The 26,086-nt window shown below is 45.6% G+C and overlaps 1 protein-coding gene across 1 annotated transcript in view; it reads right to left on the bottom strand.

The window, feature by feature from the left end:
* RALGAPA2 (Ral GTPase activating protein catalytic subunit alpha 2) overlaps positions 1-26,086 on the bottom strand; it is a 138,398-nt gene that overhangs the window by 65,980 nt on the left and 46,332 nt on the right. The window contains exons 21-33 of the mRNA XM_054179713.1: positions 25,218-25,411; positions 24,667-24,765; positions 23,769-23,924; positions 8,552-8,680; positions 7,066-7,194; positions 5,811-5,869; positions 4,853-4,961; positions 4,397-4,507; positions 3,640-3,708; positions 3,335-3,472; positions 2,442-2,625; positions 1,342-2,113; positions 38-109 (exon numbers count right to left, since the gene is read on the bottom strand). Of these exons, the coding sequence (XP_054035688.1) occupies positions 38-109; positions 1,342-2,113; positions 2,442-2,625; positions 3,335-3,472; positions 3,640-3,708; positions 4,397-4,507; positions 4,853-4,961; positions 5,811-5,869; positions 7,066-7,194; positions 8,552-8,680; positions 23,769-23,924; positions 24,667-24,765; positions 25,218-25,411 (2,221 nt within the window). The remainder of the gene's footprint in view (positions 1-37; positions 110-1,341; positions 2,114-2,441; positions 2,626-3,334; positions 3,473-3,639; positions 3,709-4,396; positions 4,508-4,852; positions 4,962-5,810; positions 5,870-7,065; positions 7,195-8,551; positions 8,681-23,768; positions 23,925-24,666; positions 24,766-25,217; positions 25,412-26,086) is intronic.

The raw sequence follows: 26,086 nt of genomic DNA, 5'->3' as shown, positions 1-26,086 counted from the left end.
AACCTGGCCACTGGTGTGCTGAGGACACATCACCTACCATTGGCGGGAGTCCAGATTTTTCAGTTCTCGCAGCAACTTGGAGTTTTTCTTCAGCAGATGAAAGCTTTTCCTAGGAAGACAGAAAAAAACAAAACACAACACCAAAAAGATTGGAAGAAAAATGCAGCACAGAGGAGGCACAGGATTTTCTCATTCGAATATCCACGAGAAGGGAATCAAATCAGCATGATTCAGGTTATTTTTTTAGTAGTCTACTTAAAAATACTCTGCAGATGTCTGCTTAAAATAATCACTGGACCAGCTCTATGTAAGAGTTTGAAAAGATGCTCTGACTACCACTCAGCTGTGTCATTCTCACTTTCTTAAACATGTGCATGTTTGGGGTAGCAGTGAGGAGAGCCAAAGTACCATAAACATGTTCTGGGTCCTCTCTCCCTGCATTTCATAGAATCATAGAATCAATATGGTTGGAAAAGACCTCAGAGATCATCAAGTCCAACCTATGACCTAATACCCAATACCTCGTGACAACTAAACCATGGCTTCAAGTGCCACATCCAATCTTTTTGAACACCTTCAGTGTTCAAAGACTCCACCACCTCCCTGAGCAGCACACATTCCAATGGCCAATTACTCTTTCTGGGAAGAACTTTCTCCTCACCTTGAACCTAATCTTCCCCTGGCACAGCTTGAGACTGTGTCCTCTTGTTCTATTGCTTGTTGCCTGGGAGAAGAGACCAACCCCCACCTGGCTACAACCTCCTTTCAGGTAGTTGTAGAGAGCAAGGTCTCCCCTGAGCCTCCTCTTCTCCAGGCTAAGCAACCCCAGCTCCCTCAGCCTCTCCTCACAGGGCTGTGCTCAAGACCTCTCCCCAGCCTTGTTTCCCTTCTCTGGACACCTTCCAGCAGCTCAACATCTTTCCTAAACTGAGGAGCCCAGAACTGGACACAGGACTCAAGGTGTGGCCTGACCAGTGCTGAGTACAGGGGCAGAATGATTTCCCTGCTCCTGCTGGCCACATTATTTCTGATGCAGGCCAGGATACCATTTGCCTTCTTGGCCACCTGGGCACACTGCATAGATTTCATAGATTCATAGAATGGGTTGGGTTGAAAGGGACCTTAAAGATCACCTAATTCCAACCCCACTGCATGGGCAGAAACACCTTCCACTAGAGCAGGTTGCTCAAGGCCTCATCCAGCTTGGCCTTGAATACCTCCAGGGAGGGGGCATCCACAGCCTCCCTCGGTGACCTGTTCCGGAGTCTCACCACCCTGAGTGTAAACAATTTCTCTCTAATATTGAGTCTAAATCTGCCCTCCTCAAGCTTCAGTCCACACCTTCTGTCCCAGGAGTTCATTCCCAAGTCATTTAACAACAGCCGACAGAAATAAAAGGACGCTTGAGGCTCAGAAGGACGTGGCTCTTCCTGACGAGCCACCTTCATACTGCAGTCTGAGTTGTATTTCAGAATGTGCTCTTTCTCCTGGGCACTCTGCCTCATCAGGGCTTCAGTGATAGCATTCTCCTGCTCGTAGCTCATCCCAAAGGGTGGCGGCGCTGGCTCGTTCAGCTTGCGCTGGGGATGCAGAAGGCACTCGGGACTGGTGTTACCAATCTTCTCCAGCAACTGGTTGAGAGCATCTTCTCCTTCCTCCACCTGAGAAACATCCCTCTGGGAAATGAAGTGCTGCTCAGGGTTGCCTGAGATGACAAATGGGTTGGCTGCGCTCTGCCGTGGAAGGCAGCCCTCCAAAGGTCCATACAATATTCTGCCATCCCAAGAGTACTTCCCTGAGATATCTCTGACGATCACCCTGACGTCCGAGGGGGCTGCTGTGGGCTCAGTGGCCGCTGTCTTCTCGGCGGGGATCTGGAGGTATGATATGAGAGTGCTGTCATTAAACACAAAGAGCTGCAGGTTGGGACTCCGGAAGACTTCTGAGGAGAGCTCGGAGGACTCCACGTAGGAGTTGTCATGGTTCTCACTAAGGAGACTGTGGAGGATGGCAGGGCCTCCACTGAGAGGGTAGTGGCTGAGGTGATTCACCAGGTGAGTCATAACCATCCGAGCCGTTAAAGGTATCAACTCCACATTCCTCCTCCTTTTCTCTAAAGCAATCAGTGGAAAGATAACAGATCAGTAAGAGCAGCAAGAGGTGATTAAAAAAGCATCTGCAAACTTCTGTCCTATTTCAGAGGCTTGCCTTAATTGCACTCCTAATCCTGTCCAAGAAACTGCTTACAATCACTCTCACAGATTGCACTGGGTTGGAAGGGACCCTCAAAACTCAACTTGCCCAACCACCCTACAGTCAGCAGGGACACCTCCAACTACATCAGGTTGCCCCCCATAGGGCCACATCAAATCTGATCTTCAATGTCTCCAGGGACAGGGCTTAAATCAGCTGCTGAATGTTGAAGTCTGAAGCTCTCTTACCCTCAGCAACAGTGAGCAGGTTGCCCAGATCAGTGGAAGAGTGGCACTGGGCTGGCTCAGAGCTCTTGACATTGCCCAGTGGCAAAAATGGGTCATAATCGCTGGAGGAGAGGTCTGCCAGACTCAGCACATAGTGGCTTTGCTGAGTGTATGTGCTGGAGCCATTGACACAACAGTGCAGGACCTGCAAGTGGACAAGAGTGACACCACAGAAAGGTTTTACCATCCCATTACAAACAGCTCAAATGTTTCTGCAAAGGTATTTTCCCTGGCTTGGTGATTTAAGCATTTTACTCTTCGCCATCATTTGTCTATTCCAACATCTCACATTCTTAACTTCTCATCTGTACAGCTTGTGCCCACACTGAGGGAATTCATCATCTCCTAAAGCCTGCTAAAAATAATGAAATCATAGAATAGTAAGGGTTGGAAGGGACCTCCAGAGATCAAGTCCAACTGCCCTGCCAAAGCAGGATCACCTAAGGCAGGTCGCACAGGAATGCATCCAACTGGGTTTTGAAAGTCTCCAGAGAAGGAGACTCCATAACCTCTCTGGGCAGCCTGCTCCAGGGCTCCATCACCCTCACAGCAAAGAAGTTTCTCCTCATATTGAGGTGGAACCTCCTGTGTTCCAGCATGTACTTGTTCCTTGACACTTGTTCCACAGGACACCACTGAAAAGAGCCTGGCACCTTCATCTTGATACCCACCCCTCAGCTATTGACAGATATTAATAAGACCCCCTGCCAGCCTTCTCTTCTCAAGACTAAACAGTCTTTCTTCATAGGAGAGATGTTCAAGTCCCTTAACCATGCTTCTCTGCCTAGCAGGATCTGTGAAAAGCATCTCTAAACATCTAGACACAATAGATCACATTCATTCCTCATACTCACTCTGTAAATGTAGTCCAGTAGAGGAGCTTTGGATGCCTGTTGATCTTCAAGAACACCAGCAGACACTGGCTCCAGTAGCATTTTCATGGGTAATGCCATACACCAATCCAGCAAGCAAAGCAGCAGTGAAACTATAAACTAAACAACAGGTAACACAGTACTAAGGTATCTTCTATTAAATTCACCCAAACTTAAAAGGTATCAGTCTGAAAGTATCAAACAGCTCTGGTTCAAAGCAACTTCATTTAATAACCATCTCAAACAGCATAAGCACAGACTGGAGACCACTCTTTCCAGGGGTGTACCTTTTTATCTGCTTCCACAGAGGAGTATTCAGCACTTGGCAAAAGAAATGCAATAGTGGCCACAAGGATCTAGAGTAAAAGAAACAAAATTCCAGAAAGGCATTTAATTTCTTTCACTATAAAGACAGAGCAGGAACTTCAAATGAACAGGCTATAAGAAAGGTTAACTTCCCTAAGAAGCATCTAACTGCCCTCATAAATCAGTGTCCAAGTGAAACAAGAAGTTCCACTAAGCATTTTGGAAATAAATCATTACAAAGAGAAGTACACTGCTCCTAGGACTACAGCAAATAGCTCTCCCAACAATAAAGGCAGAAGAAAGAAAAAGGTAACATAGAGACAGCTACAGTAGCTCAAGTAAGAGAGACCTTATAGAAGCCTTCCAGTACCTCAAGTGGGCCTACAATAAAGCTATGAAGGGACTTTTTACAAGGGCTTGTAGTGAGGGAATGGACTGAAGCTTCAGGAGACTGGATATGAGAAAGAAATTCTTTACAGTGAGGGTGGTGAGACACTGGGACAGGTCACCCAGAGAGGCTGTGGATGTCCCTTCCCAGGAGGTGCTCAAGGCCAGCTTGGATGAGGTCTTCAGCAGCCTGGGCTAGTGGGAGTTGTCCTTACCTATCGCATGGGGGTTGAAACTAGAAGACCTTTAAGGTGCCTTCCAACCCAAACCATTCTATGAATTTATGAATCAAGGATTAAGACAGCTGGGCATACCATTTCCACACAAACATCTTAAAAGAAGTTGATGTACCTCAGCAATTTTTCTGGACAGGGAGGATTCATACTTCTGAAGCTTTTGCCAGTAAGAAACCAGCAGCTGAAGAATGTCACAGGCTACCTGAGCTACCAGTTTGTTAGAAAACTGGAAGAGAAAAGGTGGTGAGAAGTCAAATACATCCAGACACACACAAGACAATGCATTCAAGTTTTCTACACTTTGAATTATTTTGCACCTACACAAACAATACAAAAATGTTTATGCTGTAAGAATCACAGTGTCCAACACTGTGCAACAAGCCCCAAGGAGTTGTGTCAAATGGCAAACCCCCAGTGCTTTGAGCAATGAACAGACAAACCAGCAGGCCATGATCCCTGGAATCAGCCACAACTTCATAAAAAAGGAAAATACTTTTTTGGGGGTTTTTTTGTTTGTTTGTTTGGTTTTTTACACAAAGCTTATTGGTCAGAGAGACTCTCAGAGTCATACCTTCAGTGTCACACCTATGACATTGATTGCTTCCTTCACCTGAGGGTGGTTTGTGCACTGCGTTAGCTCTTCACAGATCCAGACTCCCAGGCCACAAATGGCTATGCATCTTTGGGGAAAGAAAAAGTGGTCTTGTCAGAGGTTTTAGAACATTTACAGAAAAAAGCAAGATGTGCACAGAGATGCCATCTCTTTTTCCTCTCACAGAACAGGTCAACACCTGTATGGTGCAGAGTGGACCTCCTGGGCTGCACTGCAAGAAGTGTGGCCAGCAGAGGAAGAGAGGTGTTTCTGCCACTCTGTGGTGGTGAGACCTCACCTGTAGTATTGTTTCCAGCTATGGGACCTCAATATAAGAGAGACCTGGACCTGCTGGAGCGAGTCCAGAGCAGGGCCACAAAAATGATCAGAGGGCTGGAGCTCCTCTTCTATGACAACAGGCTGAAAGAGATGGGGCTGTTCAGCCTGGGGAAGAGAAGATTCCAAGGAGACCTTATAGCTACATTTCAGTATCTGAAGGGGTCCTACAGGAAAGCTGGGGAAGGACTCTTTAGAAGGCTTATAGTCATAGGATATGGGGCAATGGTTTGAAACTGGAGCAGGGGAGATTTATATTGGACATCAGGAGGAATTTCTTCACAATAAGAGTGGTGAAATACTGGAACAGGGATGTGGTTGAGACCTTTTCCCTGGAGACATTCAAGATCAGAGCTGATGTGGTCCTGGGTAGTCTGATAAAGTTGGAAGTGTCCCTGCTGTTTGCACTGGGGCTGGACCAGATGACCTTAGAGGGTCCCTTCCAACATGATTCTATCTGTGAATCTTAATAAGGCTAAAGTGAAGAACCCATCTGAATGAGACCAAACCCCAAGGCTGTAGTAACAACTCAGCTGTCCAAGCACTAGAAATAAGCTGCCAGACTTTCCCATGTTACCATTTCTGTTACTCAGTATTTTACCTTGCAGCTTCACTTGGCTCCTCTGTAGCATTCTTCAATAAAATATTTATGAGGTAACACTAAAATAATAATGATAAAAATTAGAATAAGCATCTTTTTCATGCATCTGCTTTAAGTAAAGTTGATTAATTTTGACAGTCACATGTGCAGTAACTTTAATTCTCAGTCTGTGCTGAAAGCACTTTTACCTCATGTCAGTTCTATTTTGTCAAGGAAAGATACTTATTGATTGCAACTCAAATATACAGGCCCTTGTGGTTAAAGTCTAATTGACCTAAAAATCATGTACAGACAGCAAGATGGAAACCAATTTGTTTTCAGAGTTGATATGTATTTATTAATGATGAGTGGTGATCACTTCATAATACAAACTATGGTGTCAAGGTCCTAAGCAAGCCATGTCATGAAAAATTTGCATGTATGATTCAGTACAGAAAAGACACCTCCAAAATGCAGGCTTCCAACACAGCTTCAATGACACTCTGTGGCTTGATGAAGGAAGTAAGTTGGGAGTCAAGAGTGCTAAGGGGTTGGCTTTCTCCCCAGCTGTACCTTCTCAGGCTGCATAAGGAATCTGGATATTCCTCCCTAGCCACATCTCATTTTGTGCAGTACAGGAACCATAGTGCCTTGGGTTTATCAAAAAGCAATGTAAGGTTCTGTGAGGGCAATCACTTGGGTAGGTTTCACCTGCAAGTGATGCTTCCAGGTCACCTTTGTTGGGTCTTTGGGGGAGGGCACCTGATTTTTCCCTGCAAGACTATTGTGATGAAGATCATTAAATTACAAAGCTTTCCATCCCACAGAGCAATTCAGGTCTCAAGGTGTCCTGCTGAAATTAATTCACATAGGATGATGGCTCCAACAGAGGAATTTTCCTAATGTTTTCCTGTAGTGCCAATTAAGAGAAAAACTATCCCCCCCTTAGGCACACCCCACATCTCTTACAAGACAGATACAATGAAAGGACACTTTACATAATTGACCTGACAGGGACCTGGCTGGAAAACATTACATTTGATCACAGTCAGTTGCCTCTCCTTAAAAATAAGATGGAGTCTGCAGTATCTAAGCTCTGGTAATTTCTGGTATGTGTTAAACAAAGCTACGCTCATTAAGTGCATATAATGTATGTGTAATGTGTGCAGCTGAGGGGCTTGGAGAAGGAGGGGGTTATCTTTGAAACAAAAGTGTTCAGTAAGAATGAAGTGACTGAACAGCAAAACACCTCAGGACTAGTGAAATGTGACTTTACCTTCACGTCTGCAGTCCCTGCCACGATCTCGCCGGCTTCCGAAATGGGCCGCAGGAGTGGGATTTCTTGGTAGATATTGGGAAAGCAAACCAGAGAGCCAAGGATGGTGTGAGCTTCTGAACGGGGAGCCTAAGGGAGAGGGGGGGAAGTAAACAACATAAAGTCCTGAAATGAACTAAGCTATGAGGCTGGCATCTAACACTGTAAACACTAAGCGTGGTGTACTCAAAATGCACGTTAAAAGTGTCCTGAGGAACAGACCCCAGAAGCTTTTCCTTGACAGCTACAGCAGAAGCTGCATTAAAGCAGTGGTTAGTCACTTGCCGGCCCATGCTCTCTTTTCTGAGGCTGAGCTTCTCCCCCAGCAGGGACTTGGCCCCAGTCCTAAGTATATTCCACATTTTTAATACTCCTCTGACACGACACAGTCCAACTACCAGCGATTTGCTGTCAATAATAAACACAGATCAAGCCAAAGAAAAACTGAGGGAGTTTCACACCCCAATCCAGCACCACTATTAGCTGAGAACAGCACAATGCTCTCAAACTGACCATGTGTACATGACAGAAGTGCAGAGAGAGGTCCCTACCTGAATAAAGCCACCAAAAGCACCATGGCATGAGCTATAAAACGCATTAACTACTGCTATATAATCTTGCACAACGTTAAAAATGTAGGGCATACTAAGTTTAATGCTTATAGCAGAAATGGATGGTGGTGGTTGGGGGTTTCTTCCATGGAAAGGTGAGTATTCATTTCTTACTAGCACTTGGAGCTTTGGATCAGTGACCAGGCTGATCAGTTTTTTAAAGATGACAGAAAATGAATGGCTGTAAACTCTAGGGAGAAGTGCAGCAGCAAGGCTTGGCATTTCAGTTTGGTGGAAACAGGAGAGGGCTGTGGCCTTGTGCAGGGCCACCCACTCAGCTGCACAAATGTCAAGAGCAGCAGTAAAAGCACTTGGTTAAACAGGACAGAAAGGCTTCCCTGACTTGAGGCTTCACATGCAGCAAAGCTTTCCTGTTTCTCCCAGGATTACCAGACCTCCGCCCTCGTTTTGGCATCCTGTCACTCATTTGCTGGTTTACTTATCCTTCACTAATTTAAGCATTTAGAGTCTCATTTCTATCACTGTTTGCATTTAGTAAAAACTTCTGCATTTCCACAGAGTGCCACACTTCCCATTTGCTCACCGAAAAAGCTAAGGGGGCCTGTGAAATCCAAGCCCTGCTCTCAGCTCACAGGCGTGCTGCAACGCTGGTGAGATGATGCCTCACGCTTTGGCCTTTTGATGAAACACGTCTGCAATACTCCTATGTCACCTTATCCCACGATTTCACACATCAGCTGCCACACTACCTGCCCCAAGAGCCCTGTTTCACGTTGCACTAATGAGCCAACACCTGTCAGAGCAGAGCCATCTGAAGCCCGTGAGCAAGCGCCGTGGTTCTCAGGGGACAGGGCCTGGGGCATTGCCACGCTCACCTCCAGCATGTCTGTGCTCAGAACCCTGGCTGCCGCCGTAATGAAGTCTCCGATCAGCATCGTGAAGCCAGGTAAGCCCAGGAAGAAAAACCAAGGTGGGCAGTGCTTTATCACAGTATTTAAGATATCCTGAAAGAGAAGTTGAGCTGTTTGAGAAGACACAAACAAAGGGAAAAAAAAAGGCACAAAACTAAGAGGCAGAGTTGGAGAAGACTGAACTTTGCAGTTTGAGGAGATGTAACTTTGCAATTCACCAGTTCGACACTAATCAAGGTGATAATTCAGAGGGCTGGAGCACCTTCCCTGTTGGGGACAGGCTTCAGAGTTGGGGCTGTTCAGCCTGGAGAAGGGAAGGCTCCAGGGAGACCTTATAGTGGCCTTCCAGTACCTGAAGGGGGCTACAAGAAAGCTGGGGAGGGACTTTTTGCACAGGCTTATAGTGCTAGGATGAGAGGGAATGGATTGAAGCTTGAGGAGGGCACATTTAGACTGGAAATCAGGAAGACATTCTTTACAGTGAGGGTGGTGAGACACTGGAACAGGTTGCCCATGGAGGCTGTGGATGCCTCCTTCCTAGGGGTGCTCAAGGCCAGGCTGGATGAGGCCTTGAGCAACCTGGGCTAGTGGAAGGTGTCCTTGTCCATGGCAGGGGGGTTGGAACTGGATGATCTTTAAGCTCCCTTCCAAACCGTTCTATAAATCTATGAATAATTCAGAGCCCCACAGCTCTCTGTAAAAGTGGTTGTCACAGAACCTCTACTTTCCCCTGCTGATGCATTTAACAGAAAATGTGCATTTTGTATTTTAGTAATATTTGTACTCTCAAATCCCTGTTAAAAGCACCAAACACCTATCTTCATGTTTAAGCATAGAAGAGCTGTTCTCCTGTTAAAGATGACTTTGGACTCCAACCATTCACACTGTTAATCAATTTAAGATGAAGCATTGCACCATTTGAAATGAGGTACTTCCTACAATCACATTACTCAGAGCTCTGTAGCCATAAAAGCATGAGGTGACACAAATGAGGGCTGCCTTTGCCCTGAAGGAGCTGAAGGCAGACACTGACAGGAGCTTGCTTACTCCTGTCAGGCTGCTCCAGCACAAGGAGGCTATTTCAGCTCTCCTGCACTAGCTGAGAAATGCAGTGATGTCAAATGCAACAAGTGATTGCACACAGCAGGGTAACACAGATGAATCTATGCTAACCAGATTGTTCTAACTCTTCCTCCCAATAATTAAGACAGCAAATATAGATAAGCCTTAGGGGGAAAGAAAGAAGAGGTTTTGCTGAGATTCTGAAGGAATAGAGGTTTTCTTGGTTCTCACAGGCAGTATTCTATAGGTAAGAGCAGACTACCAGAGAGCTTTGCTCTCATCATTACCCCACGACACAGGACACAGCCAAGATAAGCATTTCAATTTTAATCCTTCCACGTTTCAATTCTTCACAGTCTCTCCAAATCAGAGCAAAGTTCCTGTATTTGAGTTAAGATTTTCATCCTCCAAGTTTAAAATTAGGCACAGAGTCTAGATAATCCTTACCTGCAACATCATTATTTGCTGAAGAATTAAAGTTATTGCTATGCCCAGCAGAAAATTACTTTTTGTCTCAACATTTCAAAGAGAAGTTGCAAAGGAAAACCATTTTCAATCTCTTGATTGGCTTTATGGTGTGCTGAAGAAGCCCTGAATTTAAATGTATCCCCAGAATGTGACGTTTGCTCTACTGCTAGAAGCTAAATTCAAATGCTTGTCTCTGAATGAGGCTATGCTTTAACACCACTAGACAGGCTGAAAGAGTTGCGGATGTCCAGTCTGGAGAAGAGAAGACTCTGGGGAGACCTTTAAGCTACATTTCAGTATCTGAAGGGGACCTACAGGAAGGCTGGGGAAGGACTGGTTAGAGGGGTTTGTAGTGATAGGACGAGGGGCAGTGGGGTTTGAAACTGGAGCAGGGGAGATTTAGGTTGGACATCAGGAGGAAACTCTTTAAAATGAGAGAGATAAAACACTGGAACAGGTTGCCAGGGATGTGGTTGAGGCCCCATCCCAGAAAACATTCAAGACGAGACTTGACATATCCCTGGGCAGCCTGTAGTCAGCGGTGTCCCTGCTGACTGCAGGGGAGTTGGACAAGATGAGCTTTGAGGGTCCCTTCCAACCTGATGCAACCTGTGAACTTTCTCAAAGCACCACTGAACACCTGGGGAGTGTTCCACTAAGTACTTAAAGCAGCAACCTCCTGTGCTGTCTTCCAGATTTTAAACAAATCCTATTAGTTTTGAACATAGTAGCAGATAATGCTTTCACTTTCCTGAATAAGCTAAAATGCCACTCGAGTTAATGTTTAAACGACTTTTAATCACTTCCTTTGATACATTTTAAAGTCAATATCAGTCAGTGCAAACATTCAAAAAAAGAGGGAGCAGATGGATGCAGCAGCTCATAAAGTGGGGGGTAAACTCCCACCGGGAGCAGAACAAAAGGCCCACCTCTTTCTAATTAAAGCTCTGATTAGTGCACCCGGCTCCCCACCACAGAACACACCTGTAGGGACGAGCTGAGCCAGGTACTGCGATGTGTTTGGGCTCTGAATAATTGGACACCGTGCTAAGGAGCAGCAGATGGGAACACGCTGCTGTTGACATATGCCAGGATAAAAGCGCCTGTGATAACCTGGCCTGAAAGGTAACCGACCAGTGGAAGCACAAAGCCTCCTGCAAACAGCAGTGTTAGCTCCTGTCCCCACTCCATCCAGCCCATCTGCCAAATACCGCTGTAACTGCCACCCAGCCTCATCAGCTTCTCACTCCTAGCCACGGTCATCACCTACAGCACTCCGAAAATGAGGATAAAAAAGAGTTATTGCAGGCCCACTGCTGTCTACAACTACCTGAAGGGAGGTTGTAGCCAGGCGGGGGTTGGTCTCTTCTTCCAGGAACCCAGCACCAGAACAAAAGAACACAGTCTCAAGCTATGCCAGGGGAAGTTTAGGCTGGAGGTGAGGAGAAAATTCTTCACAGAAAGAGTAACTGGCATTGGAATGTGCTGCCCAAGGAGATGGTGGAGTCATTGAACACTGGAGGTGTTCGAAAAGATTGGATGTGGCACTTGAAGCCATGGTTTAGTTGTCACGAGGTATTAGGTATTAGGTCATAGGTTGGACTTGATGATCTCTGAGGTCTTTTCCAACCTGGTTGATTCTATGATTCTCTAATACCTGGGAGTTTACAGAACAGCAGAACTAACACAGCATGAACAAATGCAGGTCGAGGGAGGTTCTTTGGCCCCTGTACTCTGGCCTAGTGAGGCCTCATCTGGAGTGCTGTGTGCAGTTCTGGGCTCCCCAGTTTCAAGAGGAATCAATGGAGAGAGTCTAGCACAGAGCTATGAGGACAATGAAGGGACTGAAACATGTCTGATAAGGAAAGGCTGGGGGACCTGGGGCTGTTCAGTCTGGAGACTGAGAGGGGATCTGATCAATGTTTGTAAACATATTAAGGGTGGGTGTCAAAAAGAAGCTGCCAGTCTCTTTTCACTGGTGCCCAGTTATAGGACAAGGGGTAATGGATACAAACTGGAAGACAAGAAGTTCCAAATCAGTGTGAGGAAAAACTTCATTACTGTAAGGGTGATGAAGCCCTGGAGCAGGCTGCCCAGAGAGGTTGTGGAGTCTCTTTGGAGATTTTCAAGACCCATCTGGATGCATTCCTCTGTGACCTGCCCTGCTCTGGCAGGGGGGGTTGGACTTGGTGATCTTCAGAGGTCCCTTCCCACCCCTACTATTCTGTGACCACCATCTTCTTCACACCTACCCTTCAGATACTTATAAACATTAATAAGACCTCCTCTCAGTCTTCTCTTTTCCAGACTCCCTTGACCTGCTGGCCACACTCCTCTTAAATGCACCCCAGGACACCATGTTTCACCTCAGGTTATAATTCGAGTGACTTCATTTAAATGAACACAAGGTGAAGAATGTCCTAACTCTAGCACTGCTCTTCTACTTGAGCTTACCCCAAACAACATGGACAGGGAAGAAACCACCCCCCAGGAAGGAATTCCAGGTAGAATGGGAGAGTTTTCTCCCCTTTGCCACTTAGCATGCTCTCCAGCAGAAGCCAGCTCACAATAAAAGCACCATTTCAGGCAGTAATTCAGTAGCATTGAGAGCTTATCAGAAGAGTCAGGCTTATGAGAAAGGCAGGGAGTGAGAACATCTGTCCTATCAGTGATACTGCAAAAATCAGGCAATTCAAACACAGGCAAGTTGTTTCCTTCCCTTCAAAGCGCTGTTCTCTAAATGTAAACTCTGTCCAGCAGCTTACAGCCTAGTAAATGAATCACTTTAATTGAATGCTATGTACACAGCAACTGGAAAAACACAAGCAATAAGAAAAACATATGGTGATGGCCACAGAAATTGGTTTACTCGTTCTGAGCAGTGTTGTTTCTTTACTTCTTTCATAATTGACCTTTAGAACGATAAATGTGTAAAATAATTTTGCTTTATTATGGCTCCAAACCTTTCAGCAATTACACAAAATGAAAACTTAAAAGGAAGCATTCATTCTGGAAGCATTTCCATTGTTTACATAATTGCACAGCTATAATTTAGCCTTCATGTTGTTAGAGAAAAGTGGAAAAAAAAAAAAGGACCACTATGGACTGCTTCAATTCAAAACGATGCTCTGTGGTGTTAAAAACAGGGAGGAGGGGGAAGAAGGGGGCAACCACATGCATGCCCCTTCTCCAATGCATTAACCCTACAAATGGCATGATACTGCAGTGGAGGTTCACCTAGTAATCCAAATAATAAGTTGGTAAACATCCACTGAGCAAGTGGGGGGGGGGGGGGAAATACAACTAATTCTGCAAGTTCACTGGAAGGTCAATCACAAAAATATTCTTCACCCAATTTTGGTTCAAGCTTGTGCAGACTACAGGTGTAACCAAATAGGCTGCCATCTGCCTTCATCACGTTTCCAATTGTCCCTCTGCAGGAACAACATGGATTTTTCACTTAAAGTTCACTCTGTTCTTCACCAACAGGCACCTCATCAGAGGCTGAAATTTACAGCACAGGGAGGATTATTAATTTACACCAGGTTTAAGTGGTAAATCCCTCATTCTGTATTGCAAAGCAACAAGTCCATTTGCTTACTCCAGGTTCTCCTAGCTCTGGTTACACTGTAGGTAAGAGTTAACTTGATGAAAATTAAGTGCCAGTTCCAAATTTATTAAGTATTCTGACACCCTCAGAAAGCCCAGGATTAGCTTGTCAGAAAAATCTATTGCAATGCAGCAATCCTGGCAAGTTGTGCCAGGGGAGGTTTAGATTGGACATTAGGACAAACTACTGAGAGAGTGGTGAGGCACTGGAGCAGGCTGCCCAGAGAAGTTGTGGAGTCTCCTCCTCTGGAGACTTTCAATAACTACCTGGATGTGTTCCAGTGCCTTATTGCTCTCTACAACTACCTTAAGGGAGGTTGTAGACAGGCAGAGGTTGGTCTCTTCTCCCAGGCAACCAGCACCAGAACAAGAGGATACAGTCTCAGGCTGCGCCAGGGGAGGTTTAGGCTGGAGGTTAGGAAGAAGTTTTACACAGAGAGAGTAATTGCCCATTGGAATGGGCTGCCTGAGGAGGGGGTGGAGTCGCCATCACTGGAGGCATTCAGGAGGAGACTTGATAGGGTGCTTGGTTGCATGGTTTAGTTGATTAGGTGGTGTTGGATGATAGGTTGGACACAATGATCTTGAAGGTCTCTTCCAACCTGGTTCGGTTCGGTTCAGTTCTATTCTATTCTATTCTATTCTATTCTATTCTATTCTATTCTATTCTATTCTATTCTATTCTATTCAGTGTGAGCTGCCCTAGGTGATCCTGCTTTGGCAGGGAGAATGGACTTGATTATCTTCAGGAGTCCCCTCCAATCCCTACCATTCTATGATTCTGTGAAGCATCTGTAGATCATGAGGTTAGTGCTCAGAGGGAAGACGGGTTTAGGGAAGGGAAGGTGAACACAGCTCTGACAGGACAGGTAAAGGAGGTCCCTGCAGTGGAGCAGCAGGAATGCAGCTCCTCCACCTCAGCTGGCAATTAGCAGCAGAGGATAAGGGATTGCTTTGCCCATTTTTATTAGAGCACCTATCAAAAAAAAAGGCAAATCCATCAAACCTTCATTTGCTTAAAACAGTCCCTCAGAATTTAGCAAGTAACCTTGCTTAAAAAACAATGCTAATAGCTAACTGGTTAATAGCTAATGATTGGACTTGATGATATTTGAGGTCTTCTCCAACCAGAACTATTCTATGATTCTAAGCAAGAAGTTGAAGTAAACAATACTGAAGTAGAGAAGTAAAATTGCTCACAGAGGGAAAGGGAAGGATGCTGAAGATGCAGCCCAGCTGAAATAAGCAGAGGGAAGGGGGAAGTCAAGCAGAGAGTTAAGGCTGATGAAACAGCAGTGCAGGGGCATGTTAACTAAGCAACTTGCTACAGGAGTTCTCAAAGCTACATCAGTGATGGAGAGGTGGAAGCAAAGGTGTGAGCAAAGTGGAACAGAGAGAGTTGTTGCCTGGTTCCCAAACTCTATTTCTATGCTGGACAGAGATCAGGAATTCCTCCCAAAAGAGCTTACAAGCAGTGAGCACTCCAGCAAGACACTGCCGAGAATGCAGAAGAGACAAGCTATGACACAGGTATTTGGGTGGTAGAGAAGCAATTCAGAAAGAGCAAAGGCATTAAAAAGAAATGTAAAAACCCCAGAAGTACCAAAGCTATTCCACAATTCACAGCTCCTACAACCAGCGTGGCCTGGTTCTGCCTTTATTCCAGTCAATCCCAGCAGCTTTTTCCCCCAGCACTTCCAAGTGACCTTACAGTGGGTGAGCAGAAGGGTATGATGGATTTCCTGTGACACCTTGTTTGTATTGTTGTCTCTACTGGATACCTCCTGCCTGTTAACACCTTTTCAAAGCCCTTTTAGAGCACATAATGGAAACAAGCAGGCAAGTGTTACACAGAAAGTGAGATACTGGGGAGATGAAGAGAGAGAGAAAAAACATTCATGGTAGCCATTGGAATAAAGTCACAAGAAACTCAAATATGGGAATGTAAGCTTTAACAGACTCTGTGGTGCTTATTTTCTTTTAAATGGCAGTCTGGAAAGGAATCCCAAATGCATGATTGTTTCTGAAATGCTGGACAAGTGAGGGTCCTCATGTGCAATATTATCAGGCAGAAATCCAGGCAAGAAGTACTTCTCCCACTGCACAGAAAAGCAAAGCTGCTCGTTTATTGTACCTTTAGAGGAGAATTCTCTGCATGTCCCAGTGAAGAGCACTAATGGCTGAGCAGTCTGGAAGTTGTACACCACTCCTCACTGCTGAACAAGGACTGAGCACAAGGATATAAAAGCTCACAAGTGCTTTTTTTGGTTTTTGAACTTCAGATCAATGCTAATCCAAATAGGAAATTAATATAGCTTCTGTGGTAGCAGCTCTACTGGAAAATGCTTCACATGATAAATTAGCCATCTCTCAAGCAAAGAGCTATGCCAGAGTTTCCACCTAAGTTTCACTACAATTGGTCTAGCTTCCTTCCCATAATTAGCAATAGTGGATTTCAAATAAAAGAAGAGGCTTATATACAAGCATAATGTGCATTAGGGTATTACCTTCCCTACTGATAAAAAAAAGTCAGAGACTGGTTTGGGTTGGAAGAGACCTCCAAAGGTCATCCTGTCCAACCCCCCTGCAGTGAGCAGGGACATCTCCAACTACATCAGGCTGCTCAATGCCTTGTCAAGCCTAACCTTGGGCAACCTGTTCCAGTGTTCCACCACCCTCACAGTAAAGAACTTGCTGCTAACATCTCCTCTTCTCTAATTTCAAACCATTGCCCCTCATTCTGTCACTGCAGGCCTTTGGAAACAGTACCTCTTCAGGTACTGGAAGGATGCTATTAGGTGTCCCCAGAGCCTTCTCTTCTCCAGGCTGAACAACTCCAGCTCCCTCAGCCTGTCCGAATAGAATAGAATAGAATAGAATAGAATAGAATAGAATAGAATAGAATAGAATAGAATAGAATTAACCAGGTTGGAAGAGACCTTCGAGATCATCATGTCCAACCTAGAAGAGATGCTCCAGCCTCCTGATCATCTTCTTAGCCCTCCTCTGGACCAAATCCATCTGGTCCATGTCCTTCCTGTACAGGATGCCTCATGGCTAGACACAGTACTCCAGGTGAGATCTCACCAGAGCAGAGTGGCAGAATCACCTCTTTTGATCCCTGGCCACACTGCTTTTGATGCAGCCCAGGATGCCTTTGCCACTGCTGGCTCATGTGCAGCTTCCCATCCACCAGTACCCCCAAGTCCTTTTCTGCAGGGCTGCTTTCTATCACCTCATTCCCCAGCCTGTACTGATAGTGAGGATTGCTCTGACCCAGGTGCAGGACCCTGTATCATCCTTTCACAATGAAAAGGAGTCAAGCTTAAGGCATAGCTGTTAACTTCTCTGCCTACAGCTGGGCTGCATTCTGTGGGCAGGCCAGGCTGCATGTGCTGAAATTTAATCACCAAGGACATCTGTCAACTCATTTGGATTTGGAGGCTTTTTTCTTCCTGTATTTCAAGTTTTGCCCTCACTGAACTGAAAGAAAAAGGCAGCATCACAGCCTCTTTCCTTGCTTATTAGTTGTCCTCTCCAGAAAGGGTTTCTGAAATCTACACTGTTTGTTCTGTTCCTTAATCATAGAATCATTCAGCTTAGAAACTCTACCAAGTTCACCACTAAACCATAGTCCTAAGTGCCACATTTAAACAACCTTTAAACACATCCTGGACAGCCTCTTCCAATGCTTGACCACTCTTCCAAAGAAAAAATTTTTCCTATGTCTAGCCTAAATCTACCCTGCTGCAGCTTGAGGCCATTCCCTCTTGTTCTATCACTAATCACCTGCAAGAAGAGACCAGCATCAACCTCCCTGGGCAACCTGTTTCAGTGTCTCACCGCCCTCACTGGAAAGAGTTTATTCCTAATATCCAGTCTGAATCTTCCTTCCTGAAGCTTCAATCCATTCACTCTCATCCTACAACAACAAGCCCCTGGAAAAAGTTCCTTCTCAGCTTTCTTGTAGGCTCCCTTCCAGGTACTGGGAGGCTCTTATAAGGTCTCCCTGGAGCCTTGTCTTCTCCAGTCTCCAGACCTCTCAGCCTGACCCCACAGAGGAGGTTCTCCAGCCCTCTGATCATCTTCATGGCCTCCTCTGGATCCACTCCAGCAGTTCCATGTCTTTCTTATGCTGGGGACACCATAACTGGATGCAGTGCTCCAGGAGGGGTCTCATGAGAGCAGAGGGGAAAAATCACCTCCCTCATCCTGCTAGTCATACTTTTTGCACAGGTTTTTGGTACTTCTGTTCTCCAGCAAACACAAGGAAGCTACAATGCGAGATGCTTATGGAATTTTTCAAGTTCATGAAGCAAAAATTCCTGCTACAGTAAGCAGCCAGTAGCAATAATGAAACACATTGCCTTTCCTGGGTCAAGTATTTGTACAATTTGTGCAGCCTTAGACTATGGTTTAGCTTAAAAACCTGCATCTCTTGTCCAGATCAAGACATGGATAGTTGCAGTCACTGGAACAAGGGGTTTACAACCATCACCCTGACCTAGCAGCACAAGGCAGCTCTGCCTACCCAAACTGCAAGAGGCTATTCCATGGCATCACCCCAAGAATGTTTCATGATGTTCCATAAGAACAGTTAGACATGGACATAATTTCACAGGGGAACCAGTGGATCCCCCTGAATTGGTCAGTTTCAAGGCTCAGTTTGATAGGCTGCTGGGCCATCTCATTTCAACTCTGCTATTGTCTAGAAAGGTTGGACCAGATGATCCTTAGGGTCCCCTTCCAACCTTGCATTCTGTCATAATCTAGATGGGGAATTGGAGCAACTGTAGGTGAACCACCTCCACTAACCCACAATGTGGCAGTGAATGTCCAAATTCACTTCTCTTTCCACTGGAGGTCAGTGAGAGCAGGCGGTCAGCCTCCAGGAACTTCCACAGAATCACAGAATTAACCAGGTTGGAAAAGACCTTCAAGATCAGAGTCCAACCTATCACCCAACACCATCTAATCAACTAAACCATGGCACCAAATGCCTCATCCAGGCTCTTCCTAAACACCTCCAGTGATGGTGACTCCACCACCTCCCTGGGCAGCACATTCCAATGGCCAATCTCTCTTTCTGGGAAGAATTTCTTCCTAACATCCAGCCTGAACTGCAAACTTGTTTTACAATCATAAAATCCTGGAATTGTTTGGGTTGGAAGGGACCTCAAGGATCATCCAGTTCCAACCATCCTGCTGTGGGCAGGGACACCTCACACTACAGCAGGTTGCTCACAGCTACATCCAGCCTGCCTTAGAAACTCCCAGGATGAGGCTTCTACCACCTCCCTGGGCAAAACATTCCAGTGTCTCACCACCCTCATGGTGAAGAATTTCTTCCTAACATCCAATCTCAGTCTACCCATTCCCTTTTTTTTTTTATTCCCCCTAGTCCTATCATTCCCTGACACCCCAAAAGTCCCTCACCTGCCCCATTTTCCCCCTTTTTCCCCTCAAACCCAGAGCACCTGGGCTCTGTTGGAGTCTCCTCCCATCCCAGGTGTGGCCACTTTGCCCTCCCCACCTACTCTCCTTTTTAATCCCCCCAGGAAGGGCAGCAGCCCTAAGCTGAGCCCATCTGGGCTGAGGATCCTTCTCTCATCTCTGGTGAGTGCCCATGGTGCACACTGGGTGATGGTGGTGGTGACTACAAAGGCCGGGGGGCCTGGTGGCCCCCCGGTTGTTAGGGCCAACATTGATGCCTCCTCCAATACCATCCACGGGTGCTGGCTGGGGCTCCTGGCTGGGGCTAAGCATTGCTGAGAGCATCTTAGAAGTAAAACTCTTGTTTAAGCACTTATTTTATGCCACAGCTCCTTCAGAGGCAGGTTTATAAGAATACCCAGGCATCTAATGATGCTGACAGGCTTCCAATTACACTGCTAAAGGTGCTTTTATAAACTGTTATGCAGTTCTCTGTAGCATTTAGGTCCTACATTAATTTCCTTTCACAGAAACACCAAGGTTGGAAGAGACCTCAAAGCTCATCAAGTCCACACACCTCATGACTAAACCATGGCTTCAAGTACCATGTCCAATCCCCTCTTGACCACCTCCAGGGATGCTGACCCCACCACCTCCCTGGGCAGCACATTAATCCGGTCTTCCCTTTATTTCTTCAGTGTTTTGTTAATTTTGTGTATTTCTTTTTTGCAAAACACTATCTTGAGAGCAAAGTAGTCTTAACAACACTGAAGAGGCCTTCTGGAGTCTCAGAAAACCTGAGAATAAAGTTGTCCTATAAGGCCCTTGCCTAACAACAGAAAGAAATCTAACGCCACAAAAATAACACTGATCAATGTCAGGACAGTCTGAAGCTTGAGGTGTAACCTTCAGTGCTGTGGAAGGGCTCTAGAGTGAGGAACTCACTAAATCAGAGTTGGAGGTGATCAGAAATGATAAATGGAGCCACTGTACACCCTCTGTAGGAAAGCTTGTACACAATTTTCTAGCATGTTGCAGTAGGTGCAGCCTTCTTGAGAAAAGGCATTTGGGCTCCACAGTGCTGAAACTCAGGACTGTGCTTGCGATAACAAGTGGCCCAGAGTTTTGGTCTTAGCTGCCTACAGCTGCATAGCCAAAGGAAGCATTTTGGCCTTCCATAGTACTGAAAACTCCATAGCTTCAAAAGAAGATGCCTCTGTTTTACTTGATGTTGCTGCTAGCTCTCAGAGGCTCACCAAGCTCCAACACAATGCTGCTGCATGACCTGCAGGTCATGATATTGTAAGGTTTCTGCTTATATGTAAAGGGATATATTGTCTGAAAGTCTTTGTTTGTGAAAGCCTGCAGGATAAAATCTGGGCTCTCTACAGTATCAGAAAAATACCTTGCTGCCTTGAGCAGTACAACAGCAGAACCATCAGCCTGCAGGCATTCCCTTGCCCCCAGGCCCCTTCACAAGCTGCAAGTTGTTAACAGCTCCCGACTGAGACTTGCTCTGCACCACCTTTAACACAGGGACTGCTCCCACCTGAAAAGGTGATGCAATTGTTGCAGAGAATTGTTCACTCCTTCACGTGGAGATGTTTGTTGTTAGACACTTAGACACACATGGACAAATTAGATGCAGCTCATTACCTCCCTATCTCCTTTCTCATCTGCTCAGCTAATTGCTACATCTTGAACCCCGAGTGCCATGGGAGTGTTCCATGAAATATACCTTTGCACTGCTCTTTTACACACCCCTGAGACAGGGCTGCACAGACAGGCTGTACCTGCTGGGATTAACATTGTACTCATGTATAAACTCCCTGCAAAATGCGGTGTTTTGGGCGGCTGGCAACACTAAAGTCTACGCAACACAGCAATGTTTGATACATCCTTAAGAGAAGAGAGGAAAGAAATGGTTGGCAGGGACCAGTCCAACCCCCTTGCCAAAGCAGGATCATTGAGGGCAGGTCACACAGGAGTCCATCCAAGCAGGTTTTGAAAGCCTGTAGAGAAGGAGACTCCATAACCTCTCTGGGCAGCTGGGTCCAGTGCTTCATCACCCTCACAGGAAAGAATATTTTCCTCATGCTGAGGTGGAACCTTTTGGGTTCCAGCTTGTACCCATTGTTCCCTGTTCTATTGTTGGGCACCACTGAAGAGAACCTGGCACCTTCACCCCCACCCCTCATATTTATAGACATTAGTAAGATTCTCTCTCAGCCTTCTCTTCTCAAGACCAAACAGCCCCAGGTCCCTCAGTCTTTCTTCATAAGAGAGATATTCAAGTCTCTTTATCATCCTCATAGCACTCTGTGGGACTCTCTCCTGCCTGTCTTGAACTGGGGAGCCCAAAACTGGATACAGTATTCCAGGTGTGGTCTCACCAGGACAGGGGGGACCAAAAATGTAATTCTGCTTCTAACTAAAATCCATTCAGGTCAAAGAGAGTTTTTGCATCTGCAGTCACCGCCCTCAGCATGCGAACTCTACACCCATCCAGCACCTTGAAGCTAATTGTACTGGAAATGCAGATACAGCTATGAGGATAATGCTGTTTGTCAACATGTTGCATGAGAAGCTAAGCTCCAAAGCACCAGCAGTTACCATTTCACCCAGGTTCAGGGAAGGAAAGCAGAAGAGCAGTAACACCAGAGAGAACTGGTGGTCAAGTGTGCCACCAAGAGGCAAAAAAGCAAAATGAGTGAGGCAAGGAGGAACAAAAGGGCAGCATCATGAGTGCTACATAATGGGAAACCCTGGAATGATGTGATGTGTGGGACCCACCTTCATTACACAGTCTTCTTCATCTTTACTTGCCATATGAGGAAAGGCTGAGAGCACTGGGTTTGTTCAGCCTTGAGAAGAAAAGGCTTAGGGATGACTTTATAACCATGGACCAGGACATAGAGGGTAGCTACCAGGAGGATGGAGACTCCCTTTTTACAAGGAGTCACATGGAAAAGGCAAGGGGTGATGGGGACAAGTTACTGCTGGGGAGATTCCCATTGGAATCCAGAAGAAAATGTTTCACCATGAGAACAGTTATAGAGATTAGAATCATCTCCCAAGGGAAGCAGTGGATTCCCCTATGCTGGTCAGTTTCAAGACTCAGCTTGACAGGGTGCTGAGCCACCTCATTTCAACTGCACTATCACCTAGAAAGGGTGGAGCAGGTGAGCCTTCGGGTCCCTTCCAACCTGGCATTCAGTGATTCTCACTGGTCACATTTTCATTTGTGCTTTATTAAATACCAGCTGCTTTTGTGACTTTCTTCTGATGTTCAGCAGCAGCTGGGACTCAGGTTATTCTAGAAGAAAATCCTTTCCCTCTCTGCTCTCCTCCCCCCTTCATCTATTTAAAGAGAGATCTTTCCAAATTCTCTTAACTTTTCAAGAGAAGTGAGATTCAGAGGGCGAGAGCCTGGTACCCATTCATTACTTCTCACTCTCTCATCTGCCCTCTGCTGGCATCCCCAGCACAGCTCTGGCCACTCTGAGATTGGGGAAGAAAATTCACTCCTACAGCTATAAAACCACAAAATAGCTGTTTTATATTTTTTTCTTTTTTTTTGTTTTTTATTCTTTCTTTCTTATTCTTTATTCTGTTTTTTTTTGTCTTTATGAGTATTTAGCTGGCCCCATAATCGTCTTACATCTCAACAGATTAAGCCTTTTCCTCATCTCCCACTGAATACTTTATGAGGCCACCCTAGGGCTCAGGGACCTACAAACCTCTTGGTTACAGTGACAAGATTACCTTCTGTCTCAGTCCTCTCCTTCAGTCCCCTTTGCACTAGTCAGAAAGAGCTGGGATGACAGTTTTAGAGATCCCCTGAAGAATGAGGGTCCCACTTCAAAAAAACAACAAGCAACTGCAATGCAATTGTGACAGTAACTTACAAATGATTCACTGCTGTTTAAAAATGTGTAAGTGGGAGAGCAATGAGAAAGGTCATAGGTTCACAGACTCTTTTAGGCTGGAAAGAACCCTCAAAGGTCATCTTATCTCCAACCCCTGTACAGTCAGCAGGGACACCTCCAAGCACATCTGGCTGCCCAAGGACACATCAAGTCTCATCTTGAATGTCTTCAGGGATGGGGTCTTAACCACATCCCTGGGTAACCTGCTCCAGTATTTCACCACTCTCATCGTAAAGAGCTTTCTCCTGACGTACAACCTATATCTACCCTACTCCAATTTGAAACCACTGCCCCTCATCCTATCACTACAAGCCCTGCAAAACAGTTCTTCCCCAGCCTTTCTGTAGGTCTCCCTGGAGCCTTTTCTTCTCCAGCCTCAACAGCCCAAATTCTTTCAGTCTGTCTTTGTAGCAAAGATGCTCCAGCCCTCTGATCATCCTGGTTGCCCTCCTCTGGACCTGCTCCAGCAGGTCTATGTCTGTCCTATGTTGGCAGTCTATGTAAGCTAGGACTGTGTAACCTAAAGAGAGGCACAGACTGGGCAACACAGGATAATTTTATACATCAATTATGGCAAAGCATTGCTTCCTTTCTGCTTCAGACTTTCAAATATGGCAACACAGATGTTTCCTTCAGCACACAGCAGTAACTGGGGCTTTTTAATCAAGTAAAGCTGGTACCTGGTCTTCACTTGTTAAGCCAAGGTGCATCACAAAATAAAAATGAACCAGGAAATCAGAATTGGGCAGAACATCCTGACGCCGAGTCATCATAGCACAGATCAGCCTGTATGCCTGCAGCTTGCCCTCCTTGTATTCATTTGGCAGGGTGGTTGCCTGAGAAGAACAAAAACATTGTATTATGACTTGTTTTCTAGCAGCTAGCTAACACAAACCAGCACATTTTCCATAAAGCAAATCTGTTTCATATATTTATTAAAAGAGATTCAAGCCCAAATTGCTTTTGGAGGGTATTCATCTTGTTAGCAAGCTGTGACTGTAAGCATGAAAAGTTGAGTCCTGTGTCCAGTTCTGGGCCCCTCAGTTTAGGAAAGACATTGACTTGCTGGAATGCGTCCAGAGAAGGGCAATGAGGCTGATAAGAGGCCCCAAGCACAAGCCCTATGAGGAGAGGCTGAGGGAGCTGGGGTTGGAGAAGAGGAGGCTCAGGGGAGACCTTATTGCTGTCTACAGCTCCCTGAAGTTGTAGCCAGGTGGGGGTTGGTCTCTTCTCCCAGGCAACCAGCACCAGAACAAGAGGACACAGTCTCAAGCTGCACCAGGGGAGGTTTAGGCTGGATGTTAGGAAGAAGTTCTTCATAGAAAGAGAGATTGGCCATTGGAATGGGCTGCCCAGGGAGGTGGTGGAATAACCACCACTGGAGGTATTTAGGAAGAGACTGGATGGGGTGCTTGGTGCCATGGTTTCGTTGATTAGATGGTGTTGGGTGATAGGTTGGACTCGATGATCTCAAAGGTCTTTTCCAACCTGGTTAATTCTATTCTAACACATAAACAGACAAATTCAGTCCAATACAGACAAAAACACCAACATGTGAAAGTTGTAGAAGTAACTCACCTTGAACAACCATGAGGCAAATATCCTGAGAGGAGGAATTAGGACAGGAGGAGAGGGAGTAGACTGATTGTCCACGCTTATAGCAAGGTTGTCCCGTATCTAAAGTTTCAAGGAGAAGAGAGTTAATGGAACTGCTCATTTTATTAATGCTCTACATCTCAGGTTATTCTTTCTCATTTTATTTACTATAGGACACTACACTCTGCACTATTCAGAGCTCCTATTTAAGCCAAAATTCCCAGGAAAGCTTGTTCTTTAGTGCTTCCCCACAGCCTAAGCAAGTAGTGCCCTTTAAGGGCATACCACGGGCTTTAAGCAGATAGCAGCGTTTGCAGCATGCTGTTTCTGAACCTGTATTTTCTTTTCTCAACCCTTTTCAATTAATCTAAATTCTCAGGAACCTTCTTCATTCAAACAAGACTAGGTTTCCTTATGACAGAATCCTCCAAATCTGATGCTTCTGTTTCAGATGCTGATACTACACCAAACCTAGAAACACCTTTTCACAAGAGAAATGACTCACATTAGAGGTAAGCATCCCCATACAGTACCTTGGCAAGTTTGTACCACAACTCGTACAGATAGCCAAAAACTTTTGCATGGATTTTAGGTGACTGAATATTGTTCACATCCCCAAGAATTCCCAGGATTCTCCTCCATAACACAGCAGCAGAATCAGGATGCCAACCGATGAGACTTCCACCAGCAATTATACTGCAGTCATCAGCAAGGAACTCGCTGCTGTCTGTCAATTTAAGAGGTTCCATTTCATGGATTAGAAATGCAGCATCAGGATGGATTTGCTCAAAGAGGAGCTTTGCTCACAGATAGCATTGGGTTGGAAGGGACCCTCAAAGCTCATCTTGTCCAACCCCCCTGAAGGCAGCAGCAACACGGCCAACCACATCAGGCTGCCCAGGCACACATCAAGGCTGATCTTGAAGGTCTCCAGGGACAGGGCCTCAACCACATCCCTGGGCAACTTGTTCCAGTATTTCACCACTCTCATTGTAAAAAAACTTCCTCCTGATGTCCAACCTAAATCTCCTCTGCTCCAGTTTCAAACCCTTGCCCCTCATCCTATCACTACAAGCTCTTCTAACCAGTCCTTCCCCAGCCTTCCTTGCAGGTCCCCTTCAAATATTGAAAGGTACTTCTAACCTTCTGCCTCTACTGTATTTTCTCCCTCCAAGTGATCTATCATTGCTCAAGCTAGCACATGATTCTAAGAAAAGAAATAAAATAAAGGCTAAAGGGCTGGAGCACCTCTCCTATGGAGACCGACTGGGAGAGTTGGGGCTGTTCACTCTGGAGAAGATACAGCTCTGAGGAGACCTTATTGTGGCCTTCCAGTATCTTAAGGGAGCATATAAGAAAGCTGGGGAGGGACTTTTTAGGATGTTGGGTAGTGACAGGACTA

Source organism: Dryobates pubescens, chromosome 3 (assembly GCF_014839835.1).
Source record: "Dryobates pubescens isolate bDryPub1 chromosome 3, bDryPub1.pri, whole genome shotgun sequence".
Lineage (NCBI taxonomy): Eukaryota > Metazoa > Chordata > Aves > Piciformes > Picidae > Dryobates > Dryobates pubescens.
This window is presented reverse-complemented; position numbering and strand designations above follow the sequence as displayed.